This window comes from Prionailurus viverrinus, unplaced genomic scaffold (assembly GCF_022837055.1).
Source record: "Prionailurus viverrinus isolate Anna unplaced genomic scaffold, UM_Priviv_1.0 scaffold_35, whole genome shotgun sequence".
Taxonomy (NCBI): domain Eukaryota; kingdom Metazoa; phylum Chordata; class Mammalia; order Carnivora; family Felidae; genus Prionailurus; species Prionailurus viverrinus.
The window spans coordinates 5495276-5516507 of NW_025927605.1; the positions used below are offsets into that span (position 1 = coordinate 5495276).

The 21232-nt window shown below is 51.7% G+C and overlaps 1 protein-coding gene and 3 non-coding genes across 4 annotated transcripts in view; 2 read left to right on the forward strand and 2 right to left on the reverse strand.

The window, feature by feature from the left end:
- LASP1 (LIM and SH3 protein 1) overlaps nt 1–11350 on the reverse strand; it is a 39891-nt gene extending 28541 nt beyond the window's left edge. The window contains exons 1-2 of the mRNA XM_047845330.1: nt 11102–11350; nt 4311–4405 (exon numbers count right to left, since the gene is read on the reverse strand). Coding sequence (XP_047701286.1) covers nt 4311–4405; nt 11102–11170 — 164 coding nt within the window. The 5' untranslated portion in view covers nt 11171–11350. The remainder of the gene's footprint in view (nt 1–4310; nt 4406–11101) is intronic.
- Nucleotides 11351–12043: 693 nt separating this feature from the next.
- TRNAC-GCA (transfer RNA cysteine (anticodon GCA)) lies at nt 12044–12115 on the forward strand. The gene has a single exon. It is a non-coding gene; the product is annotated as a tRNA-Cys (tRNA).
- Nucleotides 12116–13723: 1608 nt separating this feature from the next.
- Nucleotides 13724–13795, reverse strand: TRNAC-GCA (transfer RNA cysteine (anticodon GCA)). The gene has a single exon. It is a non-coding gene; the product is annotated as a tRNA-Cys (tRNA).
- A 2575-nt stretch (nt 13796–16370) lies between these two features.
- On the forward strand, nt 16371–16442 carry TRNAC-GCA (transfer RNA cysteine (anticodon GCA)). The gene has a single exon. It is a non-coding gene; the product is annotated as a tRNA-Cys (tRNA).
- Nucleotides 16443–21232: the final 4790 nt, after the last annotated feature.

The following is a 21232-nucleotide window of genomic DNA, read 5'->3' on the forward strand; positions in this document are numbered from 1 at the left end:
CCTGATGGCAATACATAAAGAGAAGTAATTCTGCCAAGTTGGGTAAGGCATAGAGACACTGGGCCTCAGTTTCCTCATCTATAAAACGGGTTCGTTCAGAAACAAAGTGATCTCTGAGGTTCCTTGAGGCCCTGACATCTCTGGATTTAAGGCTTTGGGAATGAGTCGGGGTGGGGGTGGGGGGGAAGAGACTGCATTTGGCCACTGTGGCTGCCCCTTTGAGCCTGCCTCCCCATCCCAAACACACATCACACACTCGCCCCGCCTCTCACTCCCACTCCTGGTGCTACACCTACTTCCTGACACGTCTGATCCCATTTTTCCCCATCAGAGGCAGGAAAGAGGGAAGTGGGAAAGCCCCAGACCCCAGTCCTAGATTTGCCCACCAATGCCCCATCCCCAAGAGCAGCTGGGATTCGACACAGTCTGGCAGAATCCAGAGACGTTTTGAGCACCCAGACCCCACACTCTGAGACCTGAGGGAAAGAGCAGGACCACAGTCAAGTTGTTCTCCAGTGCCGGGGCCATCTCCAGCCTCCTCAGCCCCGCATCACACAGCTCAAGGAAACTGTGAAGGATGGACCCCGAAATCTGTAGTCAGTGAAGAGGGGGAGGGGGCATCTGAGCGCCTCGCCCTTTCTTCCCTGGCCCATGTCCACCTCCACACTTGATATCCCCAAACCTGGTTCCCCTGGTCTGCAACTCTGCCTCGGGTGTGCAGCCTGCACTGATTCGTGGCCCCCAAGGAGGAGGGCGCGGGCACATTTCTTCCCACCCCGATCCCACCTCTGACCTCCACACTCCCACACTATTTGCATGGAGGAAAAGGGGCAGGTTCGTGCATGCGGACAGATGAGCCCCACTTTCGGAAAATGTGGTTTACAAAACAAATAATCGAGGGCGTAAATATTCCTCTAACCCAAGGGAGCAGGCTCACTCCACCCACCCAGACGTTTCACGAAAGAATCTGAGGAACAGTGGTTCTGGTACCACGAGCCATTGTGCAAAAGTGGAAAGGCGCACCTCCCCCTTGCCATGGCAGTGCCTGGGCGGCTGTGCCTGGAAGTACGACACAGATGCAACCTATTCAGTCTGACTCCCTGGCATCTCTCCCCGGCCCCACACCAGGAGAAAGCGTATGTGTCTGGATCCGCAGCAGGCACGTGTTTAAGGGTACGTTTGCGGGGGTCCATCACGGCCCAGCAGGCTGGTTGTGATCTAGCCTGGGTTCTCTCTGCTGCCTAACCCCAAAACAAGCCTAGTGCAATGAGAGAAACAGAAGAGGCCCTTTGGCTGCTTACAGTCCCTTTCCGGAACATTTTAAAATCTCGGTCTTGAGAAGCCAACCGGGGAATGACTGACAGCCCTCTGCTCTCTCTAGACCACCCCCTGCAAGATCCTGACTCAGGGACTGGCCAGAAAGAGGCAGAACACAGAAGCCTCCCTGCACAACAAACTCATACACTCTCGCTCACTGACGGGGGGGGGGGGGGGGGGGGGGTGTCCAACTCCCTGGCAAAGGGCGGGGAGAGATCACCTGCCCCCGTGGGTCTTGAGCAGACGCTACTTCTGAGAAGGAGGGAAGCCAGGCCTGAGGTCCACAAAGCAAGGCCAGGATAGGGGTGGGGGCAAAGCTACACCCTGGCAAACCCCAAGATTCAGGAACCTGAATGTCACTGGAGGATGGGGCCAGAGGCAGAAAGCAAACAGGAAGGAATGAGAGAGGACGCAGGCACAGTGCCTGGCACATGGCAGGTGCTCAGTACTCTTTGGTCTAGGGGCCCCGCATCCTGGGTGGGAATGTGTAACCATGGAGAAACTGAAGCTCAGACAGGCCCTGAGGGTACTCCCTGCAGGCCGAGCCTACTACATCTGGCTTATCCTAGAATCACCTCGTCAGGCTTGCTGGGTCCGGACCAACTGCTAGCAGACGCTGGCTGAGGGAGTGTGAGCGCCTCGGGCAGGGTGTTACTCTGCCCACTCCCAGCGGAGGTGAGACACAGCCGGGCCACACATCCCCCCAGAGCTTCAGCTCTCATTCCCAGTCCTCTGAGTCCTCCGAGGTAACATCCCAGCTGGGCCAAAGGTCAACTGGGCAGGGCAGAGGCTGGGGCGGTAAAGCCTGGGGAAACAGAGAGAGGCCAGTCTGCTTCTCTGGCTGGGGGCCAGGACAGAGACAGGAGTCTCTGCCTGGGCACTGTGGAAGCAGCATCCGGGGAGAGGTGCTTCATCTTCTACCGCCCCCAGAGACCCCAACACCTCCAGGAGTCCCCACCCCCACTTACCGCAGCCTCCCCAGAAGAGGGTGAGAGCAGTTAGCATCAGGCTGAGAAAACGCCAAGAAACAAGGACAAGGCTGACTGCTGTCACCAACTCCCAATGCTCACTGAATGCCAGGCTACTAGAGTCTTAGGAAGAGACGTGGCTCAGCCAGACTTCTGCCGGGTGGGGCCGAGGCTCAGAAACTGCCCCCAAAGGAGTCTCAGGGCCCAGAATCCAGCTCCAAGTGGTCCAGCCATGAAGGGGTTACACTGCCCGGGCCTCTGGCTTTATTGAACCCCACCCCGCTCCCCAACAGAGGGAGGAAGTGGCAGAGAATCAGGGCTTGTGTGAGCCTGTAAGAATTCTAAGAATGTCCCATTTCCCTTGGGGGGTGGGAGGGGTTGGTAGGGGGGAGAGGACCAGTGGAAGCTAATAGAAGAGAGGAGGCAGCTGAAGCAAAAGCCAGGAGAGAGTTGGGATCTTCCTTCTACCCCAGGCAGCCTTCCCAGTGCCCAATCCCTCCCAGAAAGGACAATATCGGGGCGCCTGGGTGGCGCAGTCGGTTAAGCGGCCGACTTCAGCCAGGTCACGATCTCGCGGTCCGTGAGTTCGAGCCCCGCGTCAGGCTCTGGGCTGATGGCTCGGAGCCTGGAGCCTGTTTCCGATTCTGTGTCTCCCTCTCTCTCTGCCCCTCCCCCGTTCATGCTCTGTCTCTCTCTGTCCCAAAAATAAATAAACGTTGAGAAAGGACAATATCCAGGTTGCTTCTTGGGCTTGAGATTTTTGTCATTTAGAAATAAATCTCTTTTCCCAGGGGCCCCTGGGTGGCTCAGTCGGTTGAGCATCCGGTTGAGCATCCGACTTCGGCTCAGGTCGTGATCTTGTGGTTCGTGAGTCTGAGCCCCACACTGGGCTCTGTGCTGACAGCTCAGAGCCTGGAGCCTGAATCAGATTCCGTGTCTCCGTCTCTCTATGCAGCCCCCCTCCAACTCACGCTCTCTCTCAAAAATGAATAAACATTAGAAAAAAAATTTTTTTAAGAAATCTCCTTTCCCAGTCCCTGACACAGGTTGGCATATAGCAGTTGGCAGGCACCCTTGCCTGATGAATGTTCAAACCCCCAGGGATGATGAGATTGGGGTATCAGGAGGGGACTGGGGCTGCTGTGAGGGAGAGGCAGCCTTTCAAGGGTGTTTAAGCCCCCTACCCCTTTCCACAAGTCCCAGTGTTCCCCTCCTCAGCGATTCTGCCGCGAAGAGCCTCCTGACCAAAGAAATTCCTAGACGCAAGTCAGATCCTGAATTTCTTTGAATATGGATTTTGCCGTGACTCAGTGACTTGACCTTCTGAAGCCCTCACTAGCAGGGTGGCTGGGAGGTCCTGCATATACCGTGGACCTGCACTGAGTTTACACTTGCTACATATGACGTCAACTTGAAGGTAGAAGGCGGTGCACTCTCCGGAACTGCAAGGGATGGGAGAGGGGTGTCCTTCTGGATGGAGAACCCCACCTCTACCCGCCTCCCCGCATCAGGACAGGCTGCGGGTCCCAGTGTGAAAGGAACAGAGCCCCAGCCAACTCCACTGGAAAAGACATGAAGGTCTCCACGGCCTCCCTCACCGGCAGGAAGAGGCCTGCCCCAGGCCCAGCCACCCCTTCACGTTGCCCTCAGTTCTCAAGAGATGAACGCCAGGAAGGGCTGCTGCCAGAAGCCCCCCCAAGCCCCTCCGGCAGGGTGGTAAGTAAGAGAGAGCACTGTTCCCTGAAGGACCGCGTTGGGCCCTCTCTCGCAGGAGGGTGCACTGGGAAGAACATGCTTGCCTGGCTGGGTTTCAACCAGCCTCTCGCTAGCCGTGTAACCTGGGGAAAGACTATGCCTTTCCCAAGCCTCAGTTTCCCTCCCTGTAAAATGGGCACACCAGCAGCCCTTACTTCATCCAGCCGGGGTGAGGACTAAACCCGCTGAACGCTTCTCAGGTAGAGCGTGCGAGTGCTGGGCAACATCGCGAGAACAGAAGGAAGAGCTAGGGAGGGAGGCAGGACTCACGCGTTGCAGTAGGGCGTCTTCTCGTAGCCCTTGTAGTTCTTCATGTTGAGTGTCATCTTGCAGGTCTCACAGTGGAAGCATGCTTTATGCCAGAACTGGGGACAGAGGCACAGAGGGGGGACACCCATCAGACACCAGGACTTCGGGAAGGGGCACTCGGGCCCTAGGAAGGAGCCCTCCCTCCCAGGGACTGGAACACAGAATCACCCCGGGGGGTGAGCCGGGGACATCTCAAGTCACAGGCTCTGGCAGCCGTTGACATTCTCCTCCCTTCCGCACTCCCCACCCGTCAGCCATTTGAGCTGTCAGGAGCAGGAGACGGGCAGGCACGAAGGGTGAGCGTGGAAGGGGCCGGTTCTAACAGTGGCAAGCTGTCCCCAGAAGGATGGCCCCACCTCCCCCGACCACTCCTGCTGCCCCCCCCCCCCCACCACCACCAGAAGCCTCATTGCTTATGCAAAGCTGCACCAGGGTTGCTAAGAAACCACAGCTGCTGAACTCAGAGGGGCAGCCCCGCAGCCTGACAGGGTCTGGAGAAGGGGAGGAGGGCCGGCCACCAGGCCCCTGGGCCGAAACCCTGGCACTCCTCACTCTCGCTCCAGGACCGCCACACATGGGCCCCTGGCGCTGCTCCAGCTCTCATACCTCCCACTTCGAAGGACCCGTGACCAGGTGGGAGGTGGGTGCCCCAAGCTCTGGCCACCCTCACACCCTTTCTCCTTCCCTTCCCCTTCTCCCAGCCCCAGTCAGATAACTGGGACGAGAGGACCCCCACAGCTGCTCTCCCTCTGAGGCATTACAGAGCTCTGCTTGGAGGTACATCCCCCACAGTGGGCATCAAAGCTCCACCCTGACTAGCTGTGTGAACTTGGTCAGGGCATATGCCTCCGAGCCATCTTCAGGTCTGAAAAGAGTATCAGCAATAATGAGGAGCAAATGAGAAACCACCTGTAAGACACTCAGCACAGCGCTTGCCCCCTCTAAGTACTCGAATGTTAGGTGCTGGGCCCCATGACAGGTACAAACCCAGCAGAGGGGGCTCAGCAGCTCCCGCTGGAGGCTTGTGTGGCTGGGAAGCAGGTGGGGCTTCCCTGTGCCCAACCACAGCTACAATGCGGGTAAGACTCCAGCAAAACCCAGGGACCAATCCAGGGGGGCCAGTCAAGGGGAACAGAGCCAAAGACCAGGAGGGAAGGGGGACCGATGCAACAGAAATGCTCCCATCCTGAGAAATGCTGATTCTCGGGCAAACCCACACAAAGGATATAGAAATCGCCCCCCCTGGCAGCCCAGGATCAACACCAACCTGGAGTCCAGCTTCCAGGACCCCAGAATCCGGGCTGTCTGGTGACCTGGCTGGCCCGTCTCAGCCCCATTTCCCAGCAGTCAGAGGAAGACACTCCTGACCCCTCAAAGAAGGAGGCCGGAAGCCAGGGAAGAGCCCAGGGAGACTTGCGAAGGTGCCCAGCACAGGGCTGGTTCGTAGCCATCTGTTAAGGAATCCCTCCAAGACAGGGCTTTTCAAAACGTGTTGCCCAGCCAAGGGATGTTTCTGGGACACTTTGGAAGAGGGGACAGAAAAAAGGAAGCTGAGAAGCTGCGATACCACCTCCTCGACCCTGGCCCACTTCAACCAGGGACCAGGGGATAATTTGGGGGTAATCACCTTCTAACAGGGTACTTTCCCTATCGAGGAGACTCTCCAAAGCTGGAATAGTAAATGAAGTGATAGGAGAACCACTTTTTTGGGAAGATGGCCAGCTGGAAGTCTGGAAGCAAAGGCACGGCTGGCGTAAGCTTGGCCCTCACCCCAACCTCGGCCCATCCCAGAGCCCAGCCCAGACTCCTCTCCGTACAAAAACCCAGCACATGCAACCTGGCTGGCAGACCAGAATAGGGTAGTCCCGGCCCCCACCAGCCCCCAAAGTCACATCCCCTCTCTCTCCCCCAATGCCTGGGAGGTGCTGGCAGAGTGCCCCAGCCCTGTCACCACCCAGTCTGCTGGCCGCTGCCTGCCTAGCTGCACAGGCCCCTGCCTGGGCCTCTGCCTCCCCCCCCACCCCCTCAGGGGCCTGCCAGGAAAAACATTCTCTGGAATCCGGACCATGACCCACTTTCACACACATATATGCAGGAATATGCACTGTCCTAGGACTGGGGACCTCCAACGCTGCCTCCTGATCGACCTGGGGGAGACACAGGGAAAGAAAGAGACAGCCCTACCCTAGCAGATGGCCAGGTCCCCACCCTGGAGCTGAGCCCCTGGGGAAGGGGGGCAGAGCAGACTGGCCCGGCTGGGGGTGCAGGAGGTTCCACAAGAAACCTCCTAGCTGCCTTTTGGAGGAAGGGGGCCCCCATGAGGGGATGGGGCCCATTTCCATCATTAGCTCTTCCCCCCTCACCCCAAGACCCCTTGCTCTCAGCTAACACATTAAAGGCTGGGGCAGTAGTCACCTGTTTCCTACATGGGGCTCAGGAGCAGAATAATGAAAACAAGAGGGGACCGAGTGCCTTCAGGGTCACTACTGAACTCAGTCTCTGAGTCTGGAAAGTGGTCTCACAGAGGGGCGGGGTGGGGGTGGTGGGAGGAATGAGATGACCCAGTTCCAGGCTCCAAGCCCAGCACTGATAGCGGCTTCCTGTCACTTCCCTCCTCTCTCTAGAGGAGGGCTCCAAGGTTAAAGAAAATCCGGCAGCTCCCGCTACTGTGTCCTCTTTGGAGCGGGGCGAGGGAGGAGTGGAAGGGGGAACAGAAGATGACAAGTCACCCAACAGTCCCTGTGGGCCAAGCCTGGGCTGGGGACCCCAAGGGGACCCCAAGAGGAAAGAAACCCCATCCCTGTTTCAGTCGGGTCCAGTGAATGACACAGGGAAATAAGTCAGTACGGCCCCACCAGGACCTGTCTGCCTCCCTCCCTTGCCCCACTGGCCCTGTCCCAGAGCAAGAGCACCCCCTTTTCCTGAAGGCCCCAGATAAGAAGTTTCAGAGATGCATTCTTGAGCCTGTAGTCTTGGGTTGGGGGGGCAAAGTACACCTTTGGGCGTGCAACTCTAATCCTTCCTGCTGCCCTGGGAGTCCACAGTTTCCCTAGTCACAAAACCCAGACGTCCAGTGCCAATAAGAACCCTCTCAGCCCATCTCCAGGCACCGGCAGTGCCCTCCACGCTCTCACCCACAGCTCCAAAACTACAACCCGTTCCACTGAAACCCCACTCCACAGAAAGGCAAATGGAGGCTGATGAGGGCAGAAGCAAGGTCCTCCATACTTGGTCGAGGTTTGGGCCAGCCACTCTCCCTCTGGAATCACGGTGCAGGTAGGGGAAGCGGCTGCTCACAGCTCTGGGTGAGCAGGGAGTGAGCCGCATGACCTATCTGAGCCTCCGCTTAGGGGGTTCATAATTCAGGGGAGCAATCGCATCGGTTTTGTGAAGACTGAAGCTGACACGTCGCAATAAGGAGTAGCTCCTGTGAACGGATGATCACAAAGTGATCGTGGGGTTCAGCTGGGAAAATGGGGCACCACGGCTTCATGGACCTGCCTCCTCTTCTGTGTCTAGCCCAGCCGCCTTCTGCCTTGCTGCCCCCTGGGGGGTGGGGGGTGGCTCAGACCACCAGAGGAGGAGAGCCCTCCCAAAGAAGCATTCCAGAGAAAAAAAAAAAAAAAAAAAAAAAAAAAAAAGCATTCCAGGGGAACTAGCAGCCTACCAGTCCTCTAGCCTTCCTGAATATCTCCACCTGTTTTCAGGAGCCTGGGAAAGCAAGCCAGGGGAGATTCTAGACAGTGCACAGGTCCCCGGATACAAATGCTTCCCAACAGGGTTGGAGACAAAACTCCACCCTTCTCAAAATGTAGAGGACGTGTCAAGACACAGACTCTCTTCCTCCCCAAACGTTCCTGCAGCAGTCATTCAGAGAGCCTGGCACAAAGCAGGTGCTCAATAAATATTTGTCGAATGAATGAGTGAATGAGGTCACCCCATTTCTCCCCCCAACTCTAAGCCCAGAAATCCTCTGGGGAAGCACATTTCGACCTCCTTCCTCAAACATCGTCATCAGCAATACATATTTATTCAGCGTGCACAGCATACTGGGTACTGCAGGTTGGGGGCAGGGTGGCCATCAGAGGTGACATGGCCTTTACCCACTTAAGCCTTCGGGAGATAAGGCTCAGGGAGGAGGAAAGACTAACACCAAGGACGTGGCTTGTGCTCTGGGTCACATCGTGAGCTATGTGCCATAGGGAAATCGTAGTGAAATGAGTCTAATTTGACTCTCTCCTATAAAATGGCAGGCCTTGGGAAGTTGGTTAGCAACCACACCTATGGGACTGAATGTTCCCCCTCCCAGGTCTCAGTCCTCTGGGCACCAGGTCCCTAGTCCAAGTGTCTGTCCTTACTGCCTGGGGAGGGTTACATGGAACAGGACTGATACCTAAATATTCTAGGCCTCCTGCTCAGTGCAGGGGGTGAGGTCTCCCCAGGGCCACCTCCTGTAAGGAGAGCTCAAGAAAAGAGGAGGAAGGGCACCTGGGTGTCTCAGACAGTCAAGCGTCAGACTCGTGATCTCAGCTCAGGTCTTTACCTTAAAATCGTGAGTTTGAGCCCCTCACGGGGCTTTTTAAAAAAAACCTCCTTCCCAGGGCAACCCCACCTGCCCCCACCTGCCTGAATGTCCTCTTCCAGATAGGACAAGAGAACCCCCAGGGGAAGGCACTTTGTGGGATCACTACCCTCTCCCCTGTGGCACACAGCACTCTCAAAAGACTTTACGAGGGAGCTGAATGTGGGGCTGGACCGACTATCCCAGAAAGATAGGGAGGGCACAGCCTATACCACATCCCCTTCTGGGCACTTTAGTACACTGTCCCACCTCCAAGGAAATGACATCATTCATACCCATCTGACAGATGGTGAATACTGAGGCCTAGAGCCATTCATAAAGCTGGTGGGAGCAGACCTGGAACTAGGATCAAGTCTCCCAACTCCTGGCCCAACAATCCCTCCACCATACGTTGCTTTTGCCTTATACAGGTGAAAGAGCCCACAGCCTCTTCGCAGTCCATGACTATGGAGCATAAGAGAGGCACATGAAATGCAGAGGCCAAAATCCCTCCCCACCAGGGGAAGGTAAAAATCCCAGTATGCAAGGACAGTCTGTTCTTTAGCTAGTGCCTCCAAGCTCAAGTCCTGCCCTCCGGAGGCTGGCATGGTCTTTAGGAAGGTCAGCACCCACATCGCTTGTGTTCATAATATAAGCCCTCCTCTCCTCCTGCCCAGCCAAGACCAGGAGAGACAGAGAAACAGCAGCAGCCCTATACACTCGATTCCCCCAAGAGCAAGTTCAAATGTATTTCAGGACCTGGGAACACAATCCCATCTCCCTGATTCAGAGGCTAAAGATCACTGAGAAAGCGTCAATCCCAAAGGGGAGGGAAGAGACCAAAAGTATCCAATGAACTATCCTTTCCCAAATAAACCCTGGCTCCAGGTGTGCAATGAAAAAGTTGGCCCCAGACTTCTGTACCCCTCTTCCATCCCATGCCCCCCAACCCCTGCCAGTTCAGACAGTTAGGAGGGAACATTTGGACTTGGAGCCAGCTTTGGGAGGTGGGCAAAAGGCATGATGAGGAGGGAGACAAAACCACAGAGGCTTCTCCTCCAGAGTGGGGAGAAGATGCAGAGGGGAGGCATCGACTTAGTATCTCAGGGAGCTTAAAAGACCGGAACCTACCCCAAACTGCTGGAAACACCCAGTTCTACTCTCCGCCCCCCTCCAAAAGTATAATAGCAACCAGATGAACAAGTCCAGCATGGATGGGGGAGACGACGCGTAAGGGCCCCCAGGGGACCGTGAATTTCCAGAAGGCCACCTTCCCCTCTTCCTAACACCTCCCCCTTTTCTTGGCTTCCCCTGAACTCAGCCAACCTCACCCTCCATTGGGGAAACCTGCTTTGAAAAGTTAGCTCTTTGTTCTACAAGCCAGTCTCAGGCTCTGAGCACAATTTCAGGAGATCTCTGCAAAGCACCCCCACCCACCCTACTCCAGCACCCGACCCCGCCCCGCTCTGGCTGGGCAGCCCAGCCCCGGGAGTTGGCTTCTAATTTGAGGTGGGGGCTGGGAAGCTATAGAGGAGGTCTGCTGCTAGTCCATTAAGCGTTGAACCACCGAGGGGGGTGCAGGTCGTCCAAAAAAAGGGTCTCGCAGAGGGGCTCGGATCCTTATCCGAAGCCCAGGTCACCAGATGCAACATTCGCCGGCTGATAGCCCCCGCCCCCCAGTCTCCAGGCCATGAAGTCCGGCCATTTGCGGCCAGAGCTGAAGGTTTCACTGGGCCCCCCAGCCTCTGCCCCGCCCCCCCCGCCGCCCCCTCCCTCTCCCCCTCCCCCTCCCCCAGCGCCCCGCGCTTCCGCCTACTTGGCGCTCAGCGCGCCGGGGAGAGGGAGCGGCCGTCTCCTCTCACTCTCCCGGCCCTAGGGGGCGGGACTGCACCCCTAACCTTCCCCCACCCCGGGGCCTGGCCTCCCTACTCCTCTTCCGTCCTCCCAGCCCCAGGGCACAGAGCCCACTCTTCTCCGGTAGTGGCCCTCCGCCACGCGCGGACTCCTCGCCTTGCAGCAGATCTCCCGGTTTCCAGACTGGGGTCTGTCCCCATACCCTGTGACACCGCCCTCCTTCCCTCCTCCCGGGATCGCTGGGATGAGGCGGCAGAGACCCGGCCCTTCTCTCCTCCCCTAATCTGGAGCATTGCTCGGGGATCGCAACGACGCGTCTCCCGATCTCGGGGCTCACCTTATCCAGACAGTTCACCTTCTCCGTGGGGTACACAATCTTGCCGCACCGGGCGCAGTTGGGATTCATGGCTCCGGGAAGGGCTGGGGCGGGGACGCCCGAGCTCGCGCGCGTTCTCTTTTCCCCGGAGCGAGCTGGCGGGAGGCGGCCGCGGCTGCAACTACACAGGCAGCGACGACGGCGGCTGGAGCTAGGGAACTGGCCTCCGCCTCCGCCCTCCTTCCCCTAATAAACACAGCGGGGAGGAGGGGCTGCACCGGGGCGGGGACGCGCCGCGGGCGCGGACAGGGGCGCGCGCGGGCGGCGCGCTCCCCGGGCGACGTGGGGCTGCGCGGGGGCGGATTCCGGGGAGGGCTGCGGGGCCGAGGGCGCGCGTCTAGGTGCTTCGGGAGGGTCCCGCGTGCCCGGGCGTTCTCCAGCAAAAGGTGCCCGGGAGAGGTGCGCCCCGAGGCCAGGGGCCCTTTGGCACTGGAGACCGCGCGGAGCCGGTCTGGCTGCACATCTGGGGAGCCCGGGCAGAGAGAGGCGCGCAAATCCCTCGCACCCGTCTAGGGTGGGGCTGGAACGCTCCGGAACGCCCGACTGGATTCACCAGATTCGGGGACTTTCCTTTGTGCCCGTAGGTACCTGGCGTGAACCTGCGGACGGAACGGGAAGCCCCTGCCCCGCCCCTCAGCCTCCCTTCCCCCCACATCCTTTTCCACATTTGTAGGGCGGAACCCGTCCCTACCGCCGGGACACTGCGCCTCGCAGCCCGAGCTAGTTCTACCCTTCCCGCGCTCTGCCCTGCAGCTTTCCCGGGGTTCTCCGGGTCCGGACACCTCTGCTTTCCCTTTGGCCCCCTTTCTTCCTTCATTCCTTTCCCCTTACTCTTTCTCCCTACCCTCAGTGTAGCAGTGTCTTAGCATCCAAAAGAGCCATCTCCAAGCGCAGCAGCGGCGCGGGGGTATAGCTCAGTGGTAGAGCATTTGACTGCAGATCAAGAGGTCCCTGGTTCAAATCCGGGTGCCCCCTTCGTGGCTTTTCCTTCACTCTGTGGTAAAGTAGTTGTTAACAAACTACTGGATCTACTCTTAACATTGGATCCTAGATTAAAAGAAAACAGAAAGTCGAGTTTTGTAAAATGCCTTCCTCATTTTCCAACCGTTAGCAGAAAGCTTTCGCTTTTGCTTTGTACCCAGCAGGAGGAGGAGTGGATGTTCGCACAAATCAAGTACAAAAGCTGCGCGTCCCCATGATCTGCGCCCAAAGTGTCGGGATTTCTGGGGCGGCCGCCAGCCAGCCGCCTCACATGTGTTAGGCAGTTGGAGGCGCCAGGGTCAGGGGACAAGATTACTCCCCTATTTTGGCTTTCCGTTTCCGATGGGGGAGTTGGTCAAGAGAGGGAAACCCACAAATTGTCTTTCTCCAACTTTCTTTATTAACGGTGTCATAGACCTGTTGTGTTTGCCCTTCCCCAAAGCTCTTCAAATATGTCAAAATGGCGAAGGCACACCCATAGGCTCATTTTAATTTACAAAAATAAAGTTACAACCGGATGCAAACTGATATACTATTGCAGTGACTCTCAGATTTGAGTGTGCATCAGAATTACCAGAAGAGCTTGTTAAGACACCTCCAGTTTCTGATTCTGTAGGCCTGGGGTGGGACCTCAAGAATTTGCATTTGTAACCAGTTCCTGGGTGATGATGCTGCTGGTGGTGGGGGGACTACATTTTGAGAACCACTGAACTAGTAATAGGAGGCCATCGAGTTTCACAACCTGAAGGCGGGACAGATATCTGTTGTCAGATCACTGTTGGGCCACAGAAAAATAATAAGAATTAAAGCAGCAACGGCGTCCCCCTTGACTAGATTTTGCCCAAAAAAAGGAAAAATAAAGGAAAAAGGGAGAGGCATGCTGCCTGGGTCAGGGGGCAGCTGTGATATTTTAAACCCGGAATCTGGTTGTGTCATCCTTTGGAGCCCCGGGGGAATGCTGGAGTGCATTTTTCCCAATGGCTCCCATAACTGAGAAGCGTCAAGAGCCTGGACATGGAGACTGTTGTCCTGGTGCAAAGCCCAGTCCCAAGAAATACCCAGCTTTTCACCCCTTTCCTGGACACCGGGCCTCAAACTTACCACCTGTACATTGATCAGACCAAAGCTCTTGCCTTTGAGCTAATGTAAAGAAAGAGAACGCCGTCTACTTTTGACCTATCTTCTCTATGCCCTGGGTCTTAAACTTCGTGACCACATAGATAAACCTTCCAAACTTGGACTCTCTTCCCCTAGTCCTCTCAATTCAAAGTATGAACTAAGCAAAATAATATTGCCCTGGCCAGGCACTCCATTGTTACCCAAAAAGAAACTATAACATTAAACCAATAGATCTTGAACAGAACAATCTCAGAAAAATAGTTCTGCGTCTTCTTTCTACCCACAGGGATTCCACGAGTTTGGGGTATGTAGTAAGGCTTGGCAAAGTAATCCCTATTCAACTTCCGGGGTGTTGCTCTTTGTTTCTCAGGTACAAGGGACAAGTACTTGCTGGGGGAAATCAGCCAAGTAGAAGAGACAAGGATTCAGAGAACCCTTAGATGTCTGGGTTATACCTGACTGTGAAAAACTTAAAGGTAGTCAAGGGGGCACCCGGATTTGAACCGGGGACCTCTTGATCTGCAGTCAAATGCTCTACCACTGAGCTATACCCCCTCTGCTGGTAAGAGCTTGGTAAATTCTTTTTACTGCAATCCTAAAATTTTCATCCTGAATATTATTTGTTCAAAGTTGGTTTCTTCTTCCTAGATAATACTGAAATTTTTAATAAGGAGGAACAAAACTAAAACACCAATAGAAGACACGGAATTTTGAAAAGACGTGAACTCAGGTACCATTCTGCCTTTTCAAAATAGGCTCAATTCTGTATCCGCAATCCCACCCATCTCTTTACCCAAAGAAGTCAGAAAACAACCTTTTGCAAAACCAGATAGGGAATCCTTTTCCCTGGTCTCTCTAAAAAGAATACAAACATCAGCTACCAAGACACCACTGAGAAACCTTCGCTGGCTACACTCTCTAGTGGTCGCTCCCTCTTTTAGTGGAGCCAACTACCCCACTTTAGGTGCAGAACACGCTGTCTGTTCTCACGCCGAGTTTATAATTTAATGAAGGCAAACTGGACACTAGAAAGTTAAGATATGGAAGAGGTGAAAGAGACAGTTGGGCACCTGACAGTTGGCGGGCATTCTAGGCAGTGGGAATGATTACCGCAAAGGCGCCAGGACCAGAGAGGTTGGAGAGGTGGACAAGGTGAGACCAATTCAACATAGCTGGACAGTTAGCCAGGGCCATAGAGGGCCTTATAGTCCAAGGTAAGGAGTCTGGATTTTATCCCAAATGGTTGAAAAGCCAGCCTTTGGCCAGTTTTGAGCGGGGATTTGAAATCATCACCCACACTGCTGTGGGGAAGATGTTTAGGGACTCAAGAACTGACATAGAGAATACGTACAATGGAATATTATTCAGCCTTAAAAAAAGAAGAAACTTTTGCAGTATTTTACAACATGGGATATCATGCTAAGTGAAATAAGCCTATCATAGAAGGACAAACACTGAGTTATATGAGGTACCTAAAACAGTCAAACTCATGGAAGCAGAGAGTGGGATGGTGGTTGCCAGGGACGAGGAAAGAGACACGGGGAGTTGCTAACCAATGGGTGCAAAGTTTCAATTACACAAAATGGGTAAGTTCTAGAGACCTACTATACAACATTGTGCCTATAGTTAACAATATTGTCTTGCACACTTAAAAATCTGTGAAGAGGGTAGATCTCGTGTTAAGTGTTCTTACCACAATAAAGGAAAGGAAAAAGATGGACACAGAGAGACAGGTTAGGATTCTATTTCAGTAGTGCAGGTGAGAGATGGTGGTAGTATCTTAGATTACAACAGTGTATTTGTTTCCTATTGCTGTTATAAACAAATCACCACAAACTTATTTCCTTAAAACAACACAAATCTACTATCTTATACTTCGGGAGGTCAGAATTCCAAAATCAAATTCACTGGGCTAACCTCAGGTTGACATGCCTGTATTCTTTTGGGAGGCTTTAGGAGAGAATCCGTTTCCTTGGCTTCGGTTGCTTCCAGAGGCCACCTGCATTTCTTGGCTCATGGCCCCTCCCTCCATCTTCAAAGCCAAGGTAGAACCTCTCACCCTCTGATCTCTGCTTCCATCCTTACTTCATGGTTGGTAGCTTGAAATTGGCAGGTGGGAGTATTTGCGCCATGGGAATTAGCAAATGCTATAAATCGGGTCCTTTGAAGCCAGTTGTCAGCCATTTACCAGCACAGCACTACTCCTGATTCTGATTTTCTCGAAGAAGGAAGAGGCCAGCTCTTCAGCTAAGAGGGTGAGGAGAGAGACAATATGGAAGGTCTGAGACAGGAGAAAATGTGTGAAATAGTCATGTTGGTGAGAAAGTGAACCTAGTCAGCCAGTAGTGTAGGAATACCAGAGAGGGTATTTTGAGATTGATGAGATGACACAGGACTTGTGAGCTCTCCTCCAACAAAATTCAGCTGCTTGGGTGCTAGTTTGGTGTAATCAATGTGAGAGTTGAGTTTAATTAGGATTGTGGTTTGGCTGGCAACTACAAACTAGGCTTATAGTGAACCAGGCGCTGTGCTAACTACTGTGGGGGAATACAAGGACGAATGTAAAGTGATCCCTGCCCTCAAGGAACTTACAGTCTAGTTGGAGAAACAAGATCCGTACTCCAAGGGGAAAAGATTACTGGCAGTCGAGAAAGCAGATGCAGAGTAGCGGAACTGCAGACACAGGTGCTGGATAAAGAAATGAAGTCCCTGACTCTCTGGTAGTGAGAAAGAAGAAATGGACGGGCAATCACAGCTAAAGGAAGAGCTTTCCAGCCTAGGGGAAACCTGTTGATGTTTGAAGAAGCAGGGGGAGAGGAAATGACTGAAGATGCTGAGAACTGAGACAATAGAAGCTCATCTGGTACAGGAGCAGAGGGGGTCAAAGAGGGCAAGGGAAGCACTTCCTCTCCTGCACACAGCACTGGACTGGGGGATTCAGTGCAGCTCAGGTTGCACGCAGGGAGGATGGCACTGCTAGGAAGAATCTTCCCTTGGTTCTTTGTATCACCCTGGGAAACTTGAAATCATCGGTTTAGTCAATCATAGGTACTAAACCACTATTAATCACCAGAGAAGTCTGGTCAGTGAACACTACAATTAAGGTATAATCCCTTCATCTTTGGCTGAGGGGGGTATAGCTCAGGGGTAGAGCATTTGACTGCAGATCAAGAGGTCCCCGGTTCAAATCCGGGTGCCCCCTGCCATGTTTACTTTTAAGCCTTACTACCATCAAAATAGTAGGAAAAGGACAATGACTAACCACACAGGTATCTTGTCCATTCTGCAGAATGTCCTGGGAATACAGCAAATATAAACTACAGTGGATTTCAGGTTCTATAATACCTGAGTCAACATGCAGACAAAGGAATTATCATACAAGCTGGTACTGTCTGCAACCGTTCCAGGATCAGTGGATAGCAAATGGTGGTCTGGGGACTTTTTGGGGGAGTGGCGGGAGTCTCTGAGGCCCTTTCTAGCAAGAGAAAAGGTCATCGTATAATACGTTATTTACCTGTTTCTTGTTCTTTCATGAGGTTACAGTAGAGTTTTCCAGAAGTTACATGATGTGATATCATAACAGAATAAGTGCGGGAACATAAAAATCCAAGCTGCCTTTCATTAAGCCAGCCATTAAAGCGATCTCCAGAAGAAGGTAAAGCAAAGTCACTCTTACTGTTTGGAAAAAAGTAGCTATTTTTCATTTTAAGATGTTAAGTATTTTTAAAAGGCAATGGACTTATTATTATCATAAGCGCATTAACAAATACTTACATACATTTCACAATTTAAATGTCTGGTAAATATCGATAGATATAACCTATATAAACAAAAACTCTTCGGGGCCCTCAATAACTTAAGAATGTTAAGGGGTCTTCAGATGAAAATTTGAGAACCACTGCTCTGAGTAAAGAGGTGGCTCAGGGGCGAGCGTGCTGGGGTTGTGAGACGGCACAGGGAAGAGATGACATTTGAGCACAAATTTGAAGAATACGAGGATAAGGCAAGAATCCCGAAATCCTAAGCCATATGGTGTTGCTGGAGAGTGAAGTCTAAGAGGCAAGGTGATAGGAAATGAGCCCAGAGAGGAGGAAAGCCATTTCAGGAAAAGACTCCAATACTGCGCTTAAGGAGCTTGGACTTTATCGTATAAGCACTAGTGGGCCAGCATAGGGTTTTAAGCAATGGAATCTTATGGTCAGACACTGGTGGTAGCACCTATTTAGAAGGCTAACACAGGGGAGCCCTGCTGGCTTCGTTGGTAGAGCATGTGACTCTTGATCTTGGGGTTGTGAGTTTGAGCCCCATGTTGGGTGTAGACTTTACTTAAAAAAATAAAAAGGAAAGAAAACTAATACAGGCAGAAAAGCAGATTTCCTGGGGAAATGATGGTTTCTGTTTTGGACCTGGCAGGTTTGAAGAGCCTGTGGGGTAAAAGTATCCCAATCACCAGTTCCATATATTGGCTAGAGCTAAGCAGAAATGTCTGGGCTGGAGATATAGATGGGGGAAGTGATCAGCATATAGATGACAATTGAAGCTCTCAGGATGGGTGTGATCACCCAGGGAAGTACAGGAGGAGAGAGCATAGTGACTTTGAGCCTGTGCTTTGGAATCAACCAGGTTTGGGGTGGTATTTCAGCTCTGCTTTTCACAAGCTATGTGGTCTCAGACACATGGCTTAACCTTTTTATTTCTCAGTTTTCTCATCTGTAAAGTGAGAATAATAATATGAGGGTTATTGGGAGGATCCAAGAAGTCACAGTCTAGTAAAATGCTTAACTCAATGACTAGTACTCAGTAACATTCCATAAATAGTAACTTCTATTGTTAGTAGCATCATGGAAACCATGGGTGAAGAGTGTTAAGAAGGTGGGAATGGTCACAATGTGAAATGCTGTGGAGGTCAAGTAGGATAAAGACTGAGGAGTGTCCTTGGATTTTGAAAACAAGTAGGTCATGGTGACATTTCTAGTATAATTTTTCAACATATATAATTGCTAGTATAATTTTAGTCATGTAGTGAGGACATGAGCTAGATTACAGGAGTTCAAGGAATGTGTGCATGCAAGAAATAAGGAAGTAGAGATTGATCATTCCCAGGCCTTTGGTTTTCATGGACCACACAAAACAGTGGCATTGGGAGGGTGGAAAGCTGATATAGGGCTGTAAGAAATATTTTTAACACCAAAAAAGATGAAAAGAAGATAATTCCAGAATAATAGGCAGTCCTTTAAATTGAGTAAATGTAACTTTATAAGAAACACTATATATTCCAAATATTTCTAATTTTGCCGTAAGTGAATGAAAGCTCCTTTATGCAAGGATGCTGACATATGGAGATGATTGAGATCAACTTCTTCATTTGTTCAGCAATCAATCAACGTGTATTTACTGAGTGAGGCCCTATCCTAAGTGCTCGGGATATACTGTTGAACAAAAAAAGAACATGAACCCAGGCTTTATGCAACTTATAGACTAGTTATAGACTAGTTGGGGGGAGGGGTCATTCAACAAAAAATCTTCAAATGTATATTTATGAATTATAATAAATAGTATAAAAGACATTTTAAAAATTAAAAAAAAGAGGGGGATGCCTGGGTGGCTCAGTCAGTTAAGCATCTGACTTCGGCTCAGATCGTGATCTCATGGTTTGTGAGTTTGAGCCCCACATCCAGCTCTGTGCTGACAGCTCAGAGCCTGGAGCCTGCTTCGGATTGTGTGTCTCCCTCTCTCTCTCTCTCTCTCTCTCTCTGCCCCTCCCCCATTCACACAGTCTCTCTCTCTCTCTTAAAAATAAACATTAAAAAAAATAAAAATAGGGGCGCCTGGGTGGCTCAGTCGGTTAAGCATCCGACTTCGGCCTCAGGTCACGATCTCACGGTTTGTGGGTTTGAGGCCTGCATCGGGCTCTGTGCTGACATCTCAGAGCCTGGAGCCTGTTTCAGATTCTGTGTCTCCCTCGCTCTCTGCCCCTCCCCGACTCGCGCTCTGTCTCAAAAATAAACACTAAAAAAATTAAATAATAAAAATAAAATCGTATGAAAGAAAAATGCAGCATGTCAAAATGGGTTACAACAGGGGGACCTGACCTAGGATGGGGGTCAGGGTAGATTTCCCTAAGAGACATTTAAACTGAAATCTGAACTTCAGTAGACATGATGTACATGATGAGGGTAGGCAGGGTAGAGTGTTCCAAGCATGTGTGAGACTTATGGGTATTCAGAAGCATGGACAGTATCTGGGACTAAAATGTCAACTCTTTGGAACAAGAGCAAGCATGGTGCACGATAAGGTTGACAAGGTAGGACGAGGCCAGGTCAGGGCCTAGTAGACCACCATATGGATTTTAACTTTGATCTAAGAGCACTAGAAACCACTGGAGGATTTTCAGGAGAGTGACGTTGTAATATTTGTATTTGTGAAAAATGATTCTTGGCCATGAGTGAGTGGGTGGAAGAGGGAGAAATAGAGGTCAGGAGGTATGCTAGGAGGCTTCAAAAGTAGTTTAAGTAAGAGATGGACCATAGCAGGACTAGAGGAGATGGAAAGAAGTGGATAGACGTGACTGACACTGTTTTTTAAATGTTTATTTATTTTTGAGAGAGACAGACAGAACGTGAGTGGTGGAGGAGCAGGGAGACACAGAATCCGAAGTAGGCTCCAGGCTCTGAGCTGTCAGCACAGAGCCCGAAGCAGGACTCGAACCCACGAACCTCGAGATCATGACCTGAGCCAAAGTCAGAGGCTTAACTGACTGAGCCACCCAGGCACCCCAACAGACACTTTTTAAAAAAAAAATTTATTTATTTTGAGAGAGAAGAAGAGCATGAACCTGGGAAGGGCAGAGAGAGAATCCTAAGCAAGCTCCACGGAGCCCGATGGGGGGCTCAAACCCACAACTCTGAAATCAAGACCTGAGCTGAGCTCAAGACTTGGACGCTTAACCGACTGAGCCACCCAGGTGCCCCTAAGATTTATTTATTTGTTTGCTTATTTATTTATAGATTTCTTTTTTATTTTTTAAGTAATCTCCACATCCAACATGGGGCTTGGACTCACAACCCCAAGATCAAGAGTCCCATGCTCTACACAGAGCCAGCCAAGCACCCCTACAACAGACCTTTAGAAGGCAACCTGAAAAGGACTTGGCTAAGAGTCTCAGATGGACACCTGGATGGATGGTGGTTCCATTTATCAAGAGAGACACATTTGCTAAGGAAATCATATGTTCAGAAACCCATGGAATTTGGTCGAGAAGTGAAAGAGAGTGAAAAATTGGTAGCTAGAGAAGTTGGTGGGATCAACTGAAGGCATTTGAAGAGTGATAAGAGAGATTTATAAATGTACAGATTTATAGACTTCTTAATGTTGAAGTGCCCCAGAGCTTAGCTCATGGTCTTTATTTATCCTTACTTTTTTTTTTTTTTTTTAGATTTTTAAATTTATTTATTTTGAGAGCAAGAGTGTGTATGTGAGTGGGGGAGGGGCAGAGAGAGAGAGAGAGAGAGAGAGAGAGAGAGAGAGAAAATCCCAAGTAGGCTCCACACTATCAGCACAGAGCCTGATGCAGGGCTTGAACTCACGAACCATGAGATCATGACCTGAGCTGAAATCAAGAATCAGATGCTTAACCAACTGAACCACCCAGGCACCCCTAGATTTTTTTTATTTTGAATTAATCTCTACATCCAACATGGGGCTCGAACCTGCAACCCCAAGATCAAGAGTCCTTTGCTCCAGGTACCCCTATCCTTACTTCTTTATGATCTCATCCACTGTCATGGCTTTAAACACGGTTGACCCTTCAACAACATGGGTTTGAACTACACTGGTCCACTTATATACGCATTTCAAAAAATATATATAGTGTGGTACTGTAAATGTATTTTTTCTTCCCTATGATTTTCTTAAATTATTATTTTTTAAGTTTATTTATTTGAGGGGGAGGGGCAGAGAGAGTGGGAGAGAGAGTGAATCCCAAGCAGGCTT